The sequence below is a fragment of the Microchirus variegatus genome (genome assembly GCF_963457635.1).
Source record: "Microchirus variegatus genome assembly, chromosome: 7".
NCBI classification, from domain to species: Eukaryota; Metazoa; Chordata; class Actinopteri; order Pleuronectiformes; family Soleidae; genus Microchirus; species Microchirus variegatus.
In genome coordinates, this window is record NC_139808.1 from 4,981,296 (window position 1) to 4,997,000 (window position 15,705).

At 38.8% G+C, this 15,705-nt stretch overlaps 3 protein-coding genes across 3 annotated transcripts; 1 reads left to right on the top strand and 2 right to left on the bottom strand.

Moving 5' to 3' along the window:
• Positions 1–696: 696 nt before the first annotated feature.
• Positions 697–3,632, bottom strand: prr13 (proline rich 13; the record flags this gene model as incomplete). Its single annotated transcript, XM_083892606.1, has 3 exons — positions 697–747; positions 1,092–1,675; positions 3,623–3,632. 3 exons carry the CDS (start codon positions 3,630–3,632, stop codon positions 697–699), a joined length of 645 nt encoding a protein of 214 aa, XP_083748732.1.
• Positions 3,633–5,905: 2,273 nt separating this feature from the next.
• On the bottom strand, positions 5,906–11,670 carry LOC310929761 (anti-Muellerian hormone type-2 receptor-like; the record flags this gene model as incomplete). Its single annotated transcript, XM_083892607.1, has 10 exons — positions 5,906–6,040; positions 6,123–6,259; positions 7,378–7,534; positions 7,606–7,775; positions 8,202–8,316; positions 9,093–9,314; positions 9,424–9,527; positions 10,386–10,550; positions 10,746–10,955; positions 11,634–11,670. 10 exons carry the CDS (start codon positions 11,668–11,670, stop codon positions 5,906–5,908), a joined length of 1,452 nt encoding a protein of 483 aa, XP_083748733.1.
• LOC310929762 (cell division cycle-associated protein 7-like) lies at positions 11,669–15,573 on the top strand (the record flags this gene model as incomplete). Its single annotated transcript, XM_083892608.1, has 9 exons — positions 11,669–11,719; positions 13,147–13,227; positions 13,645–13,995; positions 14,111–14,206; positions 14,313–14,465; positions 14,630–14,773; positions 14,960–15,109; positions 15,306–15,442; positions 15,528–15,573. 9 exons carry the CDS (start codon positions 11,669–11,671, stop codon positions 15,571–15,573), a joined length of 1,209 nt encoding a protein of 402 aa, XP_083748734.1.
• Between the last annotated feature and the right edge of the window lie 132 nt (positions 15,574–15,705).

A 15,705-nucleotide genomic window follows, 5' to 3' on the forward strand; every position in this document is an offset into this window, starting at 1 on the left:
TAATTACAGGCCAAGAGGTGGAAAGTGTGAGGCATCACAAATATTTAGGTGCGGCCATTACGTACTGGCTCACGTGGAATGTTTTGTATTGTCTCAGGAAGTTAAACTCTTTCAACGTGAATTCTGGTTTTATAAAGATGTTTTGTTATGTCAGTGATATGTAGTGTGGTATTATTGTTTCGTAGGTTGGACACAGAACACTTGGGCAGTTTAGAAGTGTTGGCGAAGTAGTTGGATAGTGACTCGGAGGATCAGGGACACCATCTCATTTTCTTGAGGTTGCCAGGTAGTTTGAGGAGCTACACTTCCATCTCTTTTCCACAACACAAACGTGAACAAAAGTGTAGGCATTCAAATTTACAATATTGTATGTACCAATAGTATTTTAATGGAATATATAAAGGAAACATGTTAAATGTTTCCTTGATACAATGCATTTCTTACATATAGCTTCTTTAATTGTACATATATGGCTATGGCCATTGCAGTGTGCAATAAAGAGGGCATAGGCATTGATATTAAAATTAAAATGAACTCAACTGTACGTCTACAGAAAATATGACATGAACACACCCAAAAATATGCAAACCTATTTAAAATGATACAAATGACTTTCAAGTCTTGACTGATTTAAGTAAATTGTCCTTTTTGTAAAAGAGCAAATTTCCATGAAAGCTTTGTCTTGAGCTGTTGACCTCAGTCTGAACTGCTGCTGCTGCTACTGCTGCTGCTGCTGCTGCTGCTGGATGACTGTGTATAGAAAGGAAGTGTGTTTAAGTTTGGGAATAAATTCATATAGTTTAAAAAGAAGACTAGAAAATACAGTGAATCTTATACGTGTAGCATTGTCCACAGTTAAAAAGTGTGTGGCTGTTTTCAGGCAGCCCACAGTGTGATATAGTAGAACTTTATAGTATATACTGTATATAGTATAAAGTATATATAGTATAGTATATATAGTAAGAATAACTGGCGCATATGCGCTTGCATAGGGTCTTAACAAGTCACATCCTCACATTTAGGAGTCACATTTTCACATTTACACACATGGTTCAAGTTCTAATCCGTTTGAAACTTAAATCCAAGCTCACCTTGCCGTGTTTGTGGTGCCCATGTCCATGCTTCTCTCCCTTATGTCCTTTCTTCATCTTTTTGTGGATGTTGTGTCCACCCATCCCCATCCCCATTCCCATTCCTCCCATTCTCATTCCCATTCCTCCCATCCCCATCCCTGGCATTCCTGGCATCCCTCCACCATATACACCAGCCATGGGATTCATGCCTCCATGATGATGTCCTTTGTGATCTTTGTGGTGGCCTTTGCCGTGATCTTTCTTGTGACCTTTCTTGTGATCCTTCTTGTGGTCTTTCTTGTGGTCTTTGTTGTGATCTTTGTTCAGACCTTTTTGGTGATCTTTTTGGAGACCCGCCTTTGGAGAGTGTGGATATGGACCTGGGTAAACACCTCCAGGCGGGATTGGATATCCACCTGAAGCCACAGGATACTGTTGAGGCCGTGGAGCTCCATAAGGCATTGCACCTGGAGGTGCTTGAGGTACCACACCTGGGTATTGGCCCGGTGGGGGGAAAAGACCCGTATAAGGTCCAGGTGGACATGCAGGGTTGTAGCCAGGAGGGTAGGCAGGGTTTGATGGGCCCATGGGAAGGGGCGGTCCTGAATTGCATAAAAGCACAAAGACACTTTACTCAACACAGGCAAAAAAAAAAGGATAACTATCACATTTATGAATATATATATTAATCCCTTGAAAATATTGGCAAACCTCTTAACGAATCATTTTAATGAATTTTTTAAATTCAGGAAATTATCCATTCTCCCTGATGCACTTTGACAGTGAGCTGACTCTCTTCTCAAAAACAAAAATTATCTCGGAATAACTTGAAATTTACCATCATAATAGTCAGCATCGCCCTGAACAAGGATCCGTTGAAAATATTGGCAAACCTCTTAAAGAATAATTTTAATGAATTTTTGAAATTCAGGAAATGATCCATTTGCCCTGATGCACTTTGACAGTGAGCTGACTTTCTTCTCAAAAACAAAAAGTATCTCTGAATGACTTAAAATTTACGATCATAATAGTCGGCATCGCCCTGAACAAGGATCCCTTAAAAACATTTGCAAACCTCTTAAGGAATAATTTTAATGAATTTTTGAAATTCAAGAAAGCAAAAAAAGTATCACTATCACATTCATGAATATATATATTAATCATTTGAGATATACTACCTTGATTTGGCCACATGTTGAGATTTCTTTGACCTGACAGCACTTCAGGAGACCTGAGGAAATGTTGGGAAATTAATTCAATGATTGTTTAGTAACATTACACCACATTGAACTCGATTGACAGCTTTGTCTCCACACACATCACCAGTATATGACATGACAAAAACAAGGAAATTACAATTTGAGACAAGGCACACACGTATGACATCGCAAATGCTGCAGTTTAACCATCATATTTTGTTATTGTTATTGTTCTATATGTATTTAAAATGCAATACATACAGGTTAAACACAATTCATACACATAAGTTCATATATATATATATATATATATATATATCATTGGTTACAACATTGTGGTTGACAATAATTCTCATAATTTATGTAAGCAACTGCATTCCTCCGTTTATCTGTGTCATTATGATCAAAATGAGACGCAAAAACAAACCATGTCGTTGTAGTTTTAGCTTTTTTTGTTTCCATACATATAATAAAGATATTTATATTAAACAATAATCACTGCTGTGTGCGTAGGTCCACGCTTACCTTAGAAACTTGGATGTGAGGAAGTTTTTTCGCAGGATTCACCTCCGCCCTGTGCTTATCTTCCGCATTTAGCAGCAGCAGGAAGATGCACGCCCATTTGTTTTTGTTGCGTGTTTTGTTTCCGTCACGTCAACATTCCTGCAGGCTCTTTTAAAATGAGAGGGTGATCCAACACGAGTTTCCACTGTACACCTTTAAAAACGATGCGACAGGTGCGGCACAGGTGAATGACTCCGTGCGTAATCGTCGCCTCTGCAGGTGACGTGGCCAAAGCAGCGCGTGCACACACGCAAGTGGACAAAAAAAAGGACATCCCATCATTAACATGAATAGAAACATAGATGTTGAATCAGACGTGTCAAACTGGTGGCCCGCGGTCCACATTCGGCACAAAAACATGGCCCATGACCTCACCTTCTTTTAATGTTTACTAGCAATGTATATAAAACAGTAATACTTGTACATTGTAATTATCACATGTATAACAATCACATCCTATATGCTTGTTGGTGTTTAAACATTGATTACATTAAACAATACATTATTATTGTGTGATTTTACATTTATTTAGACTAATTTACATCATATCAAGCGTTTTTATTATGAAGTATATATCATACCATATCAAAATAAGCGCTTTTACTTTGAAATTCTGCAAAAAAATCGCCATGTATATCTAATTATGTGATGTCATGATGGTATATTGTGGTTTGATTTCAAGTTCTTGCTACTGAAAAGTTGGTGTTTTTTTCCCCACTTTTTGTTCTGTGCACTCTTAGAAATAAGGGTTCCAAAAGGGTCCTTGTACAAGGGCTGAGGTTCTACCTGGAACCATTCGCTCTTATGAAAAAACCTTCTTTCCCGTAGAAAGGGTTTTCCAAGGGTTCTTGGTAACACTAATGGTTCCATTAAGAACCATTACAGAGAACCCTTTAAAACCCCTTTCCCGAATAAAGGGTTTTAAAAGGGTTCTTGGTGGAACCCTCCAAAAGGTTATGAAAAGGTTCTACCTGGAGCCAAAAAGGGTTCTCCTATGATGACAAGCCGAAGAACCTTATATGGTTCTACTTAGCACTTTTATTTCTAAGAGTGTAGACCAGCCCCAGACTCGACGCTCATTGGCCCACAGGTCATTTGAGTTTGACACCCCTGTTTTACAGTAAATAGTCCTACACTCAACAAGTTTCTACAAAAATATGGTATAAAAACACAACTGCTGTCTCAAATGCAATATTTGGATATTATTGCACACTTTTACCTGATACATAAAAATTGGAAAGAGTCACATGTGCTTGAGCACCACCTGGAGTCTTGTCCGTGCACATCTACGGCCCGGAGTGATCGTGTGCAAAAACCAATCTGTGAGTGCTGTAGCCTTTTTTTGACCCACTTTTGCACTGTCATTTCACGAGTGTTTTGATTTGAACACTTTGCACCCACTTTGCAGTTATCACCATGACTGTATTATTAATATCCTGCCCTAGATAGATTATACCCTCACTCTTCTTTTTACCTGTAAGGGGATGTCTGCCTCAAAAATGACCCGTGGGGCATTTACTGTAATAATAATAATAATTCGTTTTCACCCACAAGAGTAATATTTGACAGATTATAGCCCACTCTCTGTATAAAAAAAATCATTGTATGAGGCTGAAATAGGTTTTTTCTTTAACCAATTAATCATATCCACAAACACTTCCTCCCATTACACGATAAGTTTACATAAAAATACAATTGCTTTGTTTCATTTTAACAAATAACTCACAGTTAGCATAACTCAAACCTTAGTTACCAACGGCCAACGTTTTTTTATCATTCAATAACGTCTTTACAGTTTAACATGTCACAGCAGATCACAGCAAATGCACATAAAAGTAATGAGGCTGTTATTTCTATTCGATTAAAAGGGCTTAAAACTGTTAAGACACAACATTAACCCTTTAAGATACTACTCAACCATTTGGTCGAGCACACTTTAAGTCACGATATCTCATTGAAAAATGCATCAAGCTGAACTCACTAACACTTAATGTGACTTGTTCTGAATGTTGTACTTTATGAATTATTATGAACAGACATCTCAACCGTTTGGTAGAGGCCTGTATCTGAAATACAGTAGGGTCTAATTTCACGCTATTGTTATCATAAGTAAATAAAATAAAATAATAAAAAATGCTTTTTCTTTTTTCTTGGTGCATACCTTAAAGGGTTAGGATGACAATGATATGAAACTAATACACAAACCAAAATAATACCCAGCAAAACCACACTCATAATTATTATTACTATTATTATTTTAAAGGAATTAAAAAAGGAGAGGAAAACTCCTCAGGTTGGTTGTTACAGAGAGTGGACGTCCTGGTCTGAAAAATAGCCTTAAATGTACAGAAACAGAGGTGTGCATGGTAAAAAAAAATGACTCAAATAGCCAAACATATAGTATATTGTTTCACAAGAACGGGTACACAATAAAAACACATCCAACGTACTGCGATTTGAGGAATAACATCTTATTCGTTATTACTCAAATACTACAATTTGCTTTATGACAATATGGAAACGGTTTCATTTATCCCTGCAATATAGGACTACATGTATGGAATTTATTCAAGTATTAATTCAAATTAAAAGAGAGTAATAGAAACATGCTCAAGAAACCGAGTTAATATATAGAGTTCAATCTAAAACTAAAGTATAGTGACACAAAGGAAACCATGAAACTGCTCGATATACAGCAAAAATGACATTTAGTGTACATTGTACTCTAAAAGTGTGTATTTAGCACCAGTTTCGGTGAACATATAGGTCCAAGAGTTGTTGACTTAATACTGTCAAAAGTATAAAATACAAACTCCAAGTACAGAGCTGAAATTAAAAATATACTCTTGAAACACATGTGCAACAACTGCAGTATAAACCTAAAGAACCTGCACATAATTAGTCAGTGCTTAACATTCACTTCACACAGTTCATTATTTGACACTTAGAGGGTAATAAATGTACTTTTTCAACACTATATCAATGTTTTACAACACCTGTAGTGTAAATGTAGAGTCCTCATTGAATAAAAAAAAAAAAAACACAACAGTATTAACAGCTGCTTATAGACTACTGTAAATCAAGTGGGAAAAGAGTCATTGCAGACTGCAGAGAGTCTAATCTGTCTGCGACACAGTGAGCCGTCACTCGAGCGTCTGGATCAAACTCCCAACAGTCTGACAGGAGCTCCTGCACTGCTGAGCCCTGAAAGATTGAAGCATCCACTTCATACATATACACAACACAGCTCCCACTGTAGCTACAGTGAAAACACACTCATGAATACCTGTGCGAGCAGCTCCCAGTGTTTAGGTACGGACGGTCTCTTTTCCCTGGTTATCACGTACGCGATGAGGCTCTCCAGCGTGACGTCGCCCTCCAGCTCAGACTCGTAGGGCAGCAGATGTTGTGGAACGTCGCCGCCTGCAGATGGAGACATTTATTTGAATTTCCGTCTGCTCTGAAGATATATATACTGTATTTATCAGAGCAGAAGGCTGACACAACGGTTGTGAAAATTCAAGTGTTGATGATGTAACCATTTTGTCTGAAGTACCTATTTGTGCACTCTTTCATAACTAATAAAGTTGTCATGATATAAAAAAATAAAATAGATATGTGCACTTTCCTTCTGCAGTGTGTTTTGAATGTAAAAGTTAGTGGAACATTTGCTTTTATTGACCTCCATGAAGGGGGTATATGTTTTCGCCGGAGTTTGTTTGTTTGTCTGTCTGTTAGCAACATAACTCGAAAAGTCACAGACGGATTTGGATGAAACTTTCAGGAAATGTCTACAATGGGACCAGGAACAAGTGGTTAAATTTGGGTGTGATCCGTAGACGCCATCACTGGTTACAACACTCGCCGTCTGACCCAGGCGTGCCGGCAGGGTGTATTTTGTAGGTACTGAGCTGCCTTGGCGGAGGTCTGCGCTCTCCGAGTGCTTTTCTAGTTCATTATGTAATAAACCCGATTAACCCTGGGTGCACGGATCTGAGGTGCACCCATGGTAAATTGCCGTGGGAATAATACACAACTCCTGATATGAACATCCTGGGGTGTGTGTGTGTGTTTATAGGTCACATATTCAGGCTTTAAAAATGTGTCTTCTTATGTGTTGTTGAGTCAAAGTTATGATTCATTTTATATCACATTTTTAGTTGTGATATAACTGTGCAGAAGTCACCAAATAGACTGTTGTGCTGTTTTTCTTGTATTTTTGTTTCAAATAAAAAATGAGCCAAGTGAACTTTGAACTGTGACTTATTTCCAAATTTCACAAATTAAATCCGATATTAAACATTTTCAGTACTTTTCAGGTGTGTTTATATAGTTGGTGAAAATATATATTTTTTTCATCAGATTGCCTAGGTTGTGCTGAAAAAAAGACACTCTATATCGTACATTCTTATAGCCTCTGTATATACTTTATGTAACATTGTAATGGGAAAAAGAAGCCGAAATACTGTGGGTTCTGAGGGTTCCAAGAGAATCCAAGAGAAGCACTATCCGACACCTGACATTACTACAAGTGAGTTTACCTTCAAATAAATCAGAGCAGCGCATCCAGATCTCCCACAGCAGCAGTCCCAGAGCATAAATGTCCCCCTGCTTGAAGCAGCTACTGCTGCGTAGATCTACAGCACCGTCCAGGATCTCAGGAGCCATGTAGCGCAGAGTTCCCCTCTGACAACAGCTCTGTGCAGACAGACAAACAAAATATGACAGTGTCTCCATCTTTCTTTGGCAAGTTCCCTTTGTGCCATTACTCTGTGCTGCCAGCTTCTCACCATCATGGCCATGATGTGGCTTAGATTTCCCGAACAAGAACGCAGGATGGTGGAGCATCCAAAATCACACAGGGCACAAGTACCATCTGCTTTCACAAGTACATTGGAGCTGCTGAGGTCTCTGTGGGCCACCGGAGGTTTATGCATATCTGCAAGAAAAGACACAAGCACGTCAATAATCAGTTTAGCTACATACACTCTTAGAAATAAAAGTGCTAAGTAGATCCATAAAAGGTTCTTCGGCTTGTCCACATAGGAGAACCCTTTTTTTTTCCAAGTAGAACCTTTTTTTTAATAAAGGTTCCACCAAGAACCCCTTCAAAACCCCTTATTATAAAGGGGGTTTAAAGGGTTCTCTAGATCAAAATAGTTCCTACTGGAACAATTACCCTTAAAAAACCTTTTCTTAGGGAAAGGGTTTTTCAGAGGTAAATGGTTCCAGGTAGAACCTCAGCCCTTGTAGAAGGACCCTTTTGGAACCCTTATTTCTAAGAGTGTAGCACAAGCATCACGTCCACATTGGTAGTCTCTGGCACATACATGACACGTATTCCCAGTAACATTCTGGCTCGTACCATAGCTGCGAAGGTCAGAGTGGAGATAGGAAAGTCCCTGCGATAAAGATTGGCACAGCTTCAGTGACTGCGTCCAGTCGATGGTGTGTGTGCACAGAAAAGAACAAAGAGAACCCTGAAATCAAAGAGACGTTTTTAATATTAAGACAGTTTGGGCACAATGACCTCAAACACTCAAAGACACAACATGAATGGGAAGTTTTGGATCGGAGTACAGTATCCAGCTCTAAACAGAACAAACGCTGATGTATCCTGGCCAGATCAACTGAACTTTAAAATGCGTTTGGATGTAAACACGGCAATTAAAATTACAATTATTATTATTATTAGTATTATTAAGTATACATACTGTTGTTAATCGACTAAAATAATTAATTGCACTTCCTTTTTGTGTTCGTTGGGGAAATCGGTGGTAAATAATTTAAAACAAAAATGCTTTTTGGTCAAGAAAATGAATAGTCAGTAGAGTTAACCATGCTCAAAAGTTGATTTTCCACAGACGCTGGTACCATAGTAATGAGCATCCATGAAAGAGAGCTAATAAGATGGAGAAGAGGCTTGCTTTTTGTAAGCTTGGTCAAAGTGGAGGCCTGAAATCTCATATTTATAACACTATTACTCTTTTCCCTATTTTAATTTCCAACTTAATACATTAAAGCTGCTTTCAGTTAAATATTTTAGCTCAAACTTTTCACACTCTTTCCAATCATGAGCCAGAACTCTCTGTGAATAAACGCCCCCCTCACCAAACATGTTAATGAAGTGACTTATAGACAGGAGGGTGGGGGAATGTTGACCATGCAGACGCAATAAATAAGCCAAAATAATTAGTCAGAAGTTATCACAGACAGCAGCTGTAATTTTCCACGAAAGAAAGGTTGTCATTTTTACGTATTCGGCTAGCTGCAGAACGATGATCCAGCTGCCGTCGTCATGTTTCCTCCCAGTGCCCAGGAAGTGGAGAATCCCAGCATGTTTCATCAGTGGCAGCTCATAAACCTCCTTCTCTGCAGTAAATCTATGTTTCCAGTCAGAGGGTAAAACCTTCACAGCCACTGCAGATCCACGGTATTTCCCCTGCCAGACGATGGCAAAATATCCACGGGCCAAAATCTGAAAAGGGATTGAACAAAGGGAATTGTAATATACACATATATATGTAAATATCACTACATTTTCCACACTGTAAAACAATATGAATACATTCGATAAGCAGACTTACCTGCTGTAGTTCAATATCAGCCACGTCAACCTCATTGTTTTTTGTGGTTTGGCAAGACAGCCGCGAGGAGACACTGCGACCACGACGGCAACCTTGTAGATTCTCTTTTAAAACAACACAAATAAACAAATCCCACTGTTAACACACTTACTGAGGGGCAATGTGATGCTATCATACAAGACAGAGAGTGACGAAGAAAGGACACACAGGTAAAAGGGAGTATCATGGCACAGATAAACAACCAAGGTCAGTCAAGTGGAATGAATGAAGCAGTCCCAAGGTCAAACAGATGGGATGAGAACAGTAAAAATGTGAATGAGAATGTTAATAATGTGGAAAGAAAGCCTTTTTTTTTCCTCCCCTCTAATCTATTTGATACAAAAGCAACACAATTTAACGTTTTCAAAGAGAAACAACAAACGGCCTCTCTGTTTCGAATCAGGTCTGAACCAGGAGGTTATCCAGCAACTCTTATTTAAACTGTAACAGCAAACTGAGTTTTAATCAAGACAATAGAGCATCTCTTTGGTGTATGTTAATGTAACAGTCGCAAATATCAACTAACTTTATTGTCCATGTAGGAAACATATACAAAACACATACAACTGAAAAGAAATGGATTATTCTATAGTTTAACCTCAAGACAAACCCATTATCAGCAAGGGAAAAAAACGATATTTCAATATAATATATCAAATCCCATATATGGCTAAAGTAGGCATTTACTGGGAAATAGAAACATCTTACTTTTTCCCTTGAAGAAGTGAATCCATGTGGCAGCAGCGATCACAAAGCCCACGACGAGAAATGCTCCCATTAGAGTCACAGCAACTTTATTTTGAAAAGAAACACAAATGATATATTGATCAGCGACGAACAGCAGGAATGTGTCAGTATATTAAAAACCATGACAGGAAACTGAGCTTCACAACTGATATTCACAATTCACATTATTACCTTACCTTCCAAATTAGAGTGTGTGTGTTGAGGCTGTTCTGAGTCTGTTGTCCACGTGATGTTGCTGTTGCACAAGTCCGTGTTGCAAACACATTTCACGTAGTTCCACTTGAAGCGTGTTTGCGTCTTGCAGACGGCGTCTGGGCAGGACTTTTCAGCGACATCACAAGCTGCAACAACAACAACAACAACAACAAAAGAAGTAACAGAGGAGACAGCTGCATAAAAACCTTTATACTTAACTGTACTAATTAAATATGACATAAACAATATCATACAATATTATATGGCTTTTGGGCTTTTAATGCCACCTTTCTCTAATGACACCTAGATTGGATAGATAATGAGTCCAAATGGTTTCTTACCAAGGAGGTCGACCACAGGCTGACCACTGAGGACCCGGAAATATCCCACACAGCAGCGAGTGCTCTCGCAGACCTGCACCGACCCGTTCACATCGCCCGAAGTAACGTATTTGTTGTTGTGCTCAGTGTTTGCCGCTGTGCTGTTCAAGTGGAATACACACCGTCTCTTGTGATGTGAAAACTGGCTGCACACGCATGTACACCTGAATCCTGGAGAGAAGAAGAAGAGGAAATGAAGACATTAAGATGTAGTTTTTTTTTTTGTTTTGTTTTTAAAAGGGGTTAAACGTTACACTCTCTCTGTTGTGGTTGTTGTTGTAATCTGGGCCTTAACTGGGACAATCTGGGTTTTTCAAATGCCTCTTATTGTTATTATTATTATCATTATTACTATTATTATTATTAATAAATCTAAGATTAGATGGTACTTTATTAGTCCTGCAGCAAAGACAGTAATGATAAAGATAATAAATAATAAACAATAAACATGCATTTCCAAGAAAGTACAATATAAAAAGATATTAACAATAAGACTATAAAACAGTGAAAATACAATGTACAGTTAAGCATAAGCAAGTCAAAAAAAGAAAGAAGTCAGATCCACTGAAGACTATAGACTAATAGGTCTTTATAGGCAAATAACACAAAGTTTCCCCAATTTCACTTCAAATAAACGTACAATATTTATCAACCTTTATGTTATCCAAGTTTTATTATGAAAAAGTTTAGTAACAGACCCAGTTACTGAGTTGCCGTGTAAATGTTACATTATCTATCACACAATGCTTCAGCAACATGGCAGCAATCAAACCACAAATAAGAAGTCACGAGGCCATAAAATATAAGAAAATAAAAAATAAAGCAAAGTATATAAAAGAGCGCACTCACCCGCAGCCAAAATCACCAACCACAGTTGCAGGATCATGGTCCCTCTGAGACCAGAGTGGCCGAGCAGCAGGGAGTGTCCTGGGAATGTGATAGGAGTTTCCCACGTTTCCCGGCATCACTCCCACTGCCACACACCTGCATGTGCTGGACTGTGAGAAGACAGTACTTTTTTATCAAAAATAATCTGCTCGCAGTGTTTAAGAAATATCACCTGCTGTCCATGTGGGAGTGTTGTATGCAGCTGCCTTTGTGCTTTTAAGGTCAATGTCCTTGCTTCAAGTGGTTTCCATTTTTGTTGTACTCAAGTCCTTTATTTATTTTATTTAAAAAAAGGGGGGTTGCATCGTTTTTCTACCTAGGAACAGAGAGAGATTAAAATGCTCATGCTTCACATGTGATTGAATATGATACATACATTTAAAAACTATATATATTTATTTATATATTATGTTTAGTCACATTTAGGACTCTTTGGGCCAGACAATGAGATACTAAGTAAAGTATTTCTCCTAATTCAACATTTTGACAATATCTTTAACACAAGAAGCAGTTTTTGTTGTTGTCGTCGTTGTTTAACAGACATTCAAGGACTTAGTTTAAATGAATTTTGGCCCCAACATCAGGTCAGTTTTTCTCACATTTATTTAACTTGTGTATATGTTTCTTATTTCTTCTTGTCCAGATTTAGCTTTGGTGAGTCTGAAATAAAGTGTCTTTAAAAAAAAAAAAAAATAAAAAAAAAATACAAACATATATATAGATAAAGCCAAAAAGATATATATAATACTTATATATATACACATATATATATATATACACACACACACACACACACACACACACACACACACACACACACACACACATATATATATATATATATATATATACACATACACACAATATACACACATATATATATATACATATAAAACCATAAATATGTTGCGGGGTAACATACATATACATATACAAATACATATACATATATAATATATACAGACAGACAGACAGACAGACAGATAGATAGATAGATAGATAGATAGATAGATAGATAGATAGATAGATAGATAGATAGATAGATAGATAGATAGATAGATAGATAGATCAAATTTAAAACAATATTAATAAAATAGTTTTGAGTCCACATGTTTCTAAATTAACCTCATCTAAGTTTCAGCAAAATATTAATAAATAAATACAGATACACAGATAAATATAGAATAGTGCGTGCTTTGACCCCGGCTGGTGTCTCTGTAGTCCGCTGCCCTGACTTATAAAACAAGCGCATCTCACCGTCAATCACATTAATTAAACAGGTGACCGGTACCGTCGCGTGGGCGGGTCCAATTGCTAAAGGTAGACTTGTCTTCGGTGCACACGTTAGCTACGAATAAAATGGTAAAACATTCAAACAACTCCCCCCCAAAAAGAACTTGGTGTCAGTATTAGTGGTTGATATTCGATCCCTTATTCTGTTTATAACCATTTTTCTCGACATGTTTGTCTTCAGGCAGCGGTTTTGGCGGATGTTTTCGCGGAAGACTCCGAAAACGACCGAACATTTTACGGCTTTTCTGACAGTGAGCTCAAGGTGCGTTTTGCTAGCTTCAGTCGAGGCCTTCACGTCCTTCTCAGGACTCAAAGGGAAACAGTGAAAGTCTGCTTGTATTATTTTAAATAAAGTATTAATATGTCATAGGTTAACGTTGTCGTTAGGGCTATAATATATATCAACATTAACAATACAATAAATTCAATAAACGTATATGTTTTCCTTGTGCTACTTTTGTTTGGCTAAAGTCTTACCTTAAAGTAGATACTTGTGTTAAAGCGGTCGTTTAACATTATTTTTCTTTCAATTATTTAAATTTTTATGGTGTTAGAATTAACATCTTTTTCAAACAAACTTCAGTGCAGAGTGAACATGCTTTTTCTGTAAGAAACTGTGGTGTAATGTCAAGAGTTGTCACTGACCTAATTATAACTCACCTGCTTTTATATCCACCAGAATTTAAGTTTGGAAGATGAGGCCGAGTTTGATCTTTCACCCAAGAAGCAGGAATCTAAAGCACCCTCCAGAACCCAGCCCTTCAGGCTGAGAGTGGCACTGCGCACCACCCATCACTCCAGTGAGGAGGCGAAGGAGGATGAGGATGATGAGGTGCAAGAGGAAGAAACCCGGGGAGCAAAGAAGGCAGGAAAGACTAGTAAGGCGAAAAGGGGGACACGTGTTAAATTTGAAGATGAGATGCCGTTGACTATTCCGTCTCCTGGTGAAAATCCTCGATTTGATTCGGGGGACGAGTCGACTTCTTTCCTGGCAAAGAGGGAGCAGAACATCAAGGCCAACAAAGCAATGGTAATCCAGAATCACTGGTTTGACAAATGAGTTGTAAAGTTTGACATTAACACCAGTAGCTCATGACTTTACTTGCATTTTATTTTGACATTTTAACTTCCCTGTTTTCTAACAGCTGGCTCAACTGATGGCAGACCTGCAGAAAATGCCAGGGGGTGCAGGGATCCTGAAAAAACAAGCAGACAAACAGAAGAAAAAAGAGAGAAAACATGTGAGTTGACAATCGGGAGCGTTTAATATCGACCAAGTGGCCAGCAATCTTGATAGAATTTGCTGACTGATGTACTCCGGCGATTTTTATCCAACTCGGACTGCAGCGTCCACCAAACTCTGCCGCAGCTGGAGGCGAATCCAGGAGGAACCCAGAACGGGTGTCCCGCAGACAGACCCGCTCGATGGGAGGAACCGAGGGTCCTTCAGCCGTCAAGGAAGAAGAAATTGAGCTCAGCTTGGAAGAGGAGTTGTTGGAGGTATGTTCTATTTGTCAAGGGCGGGGTTATTCATGGGACGTATGATAACCTTCAAGATATTGTGGTTACAGCTCCATAATGTCACCAAGGATGCCTAAAAATGATACTTGGCAGTAGCTATTTTTTGACAAATATTTCTTTCTTTTTTTGCGTCCGTGACCCAGGTACGCCGAGCCCCACGGCGCCGTGGCACCCCACGACCTAACCAGAGCAAACCTCATGTTGTCCGTCCTGTGGAGGACATCACAGAGGACGAGCTCCAGCTGATAGCAGACGCCATGACTGAAAAAGTCTACAACAGTGCCACAGTGAGTCCACAGCAATACCCCTAATTAGAAAAAAACACTGGTGTTGTGCTGCCATCAGGTGGCTTTCTCTTTTGTGCTGAAGCCTAAATATCAGAATATTTACAAATGATATGATTTGACAGATGTAAAATGAAATAAAACTCACATGCACATATCCTTCCACCTCCACTCTCTTTGTATTTTCAGGGCTCCACGTGTCATCAGTGCCGTCAGAAAACTGTCGACACGAAGACGTGCTGTCGGAGCGAAGGATGCCGCGGCATTCAGGGTCAGTTCTGTGGGCCGTGCCTAAGGAACAGATACGGAGAGGACGTCAGGAAGGCGCTGCTGGATCCGGTCAGGCTGCTGATAAATTGACACACACATTCACAATATTTATAGTCAATAAGTGTTGAGGTTTACATGGTTTGTTAACGAAGCTATGCAGAAGCAATGCATCGTCATTAAAAAACAGGGGTATTTGAATTACCTTTTCTCTTGAGCTGAATTAAGGAAAGCATTGTTCAACCATGCTGTAATTTTCCCTTTCCAGGAGTGGCAGTGCCCTCCCTGTCGAGGCATTTGCAACTGCAGCTTCTGCCGTCAGCGTGAAGGCCGCTGCCCGACCGGCATCCTGTTTCCTCTGGCTCAATACCACGGCTTCTCTGATGTCCACTCTTACCTTACCAGGTGGGCTACTGCAGGTCCTACAGAGTGGTTTGGGGGGAATAGACTACATCTGTTCACCTGACGTATGTTATTTATCTCATTACAGCCTCCGTAACAAACTGAAGAGTGAGGATGATGATGTGGAGAAGTGACCTCAGCAGCATTGTTCCCAGTCTCTATTTTAAAGTGTACACAATATGTGATTCTAAAATCAATAAAGTGTTTTTTTTTTGTTTAGTTGATTGTTGTTTGATACACGTTTTCATAGAAATGAGACAAATCAT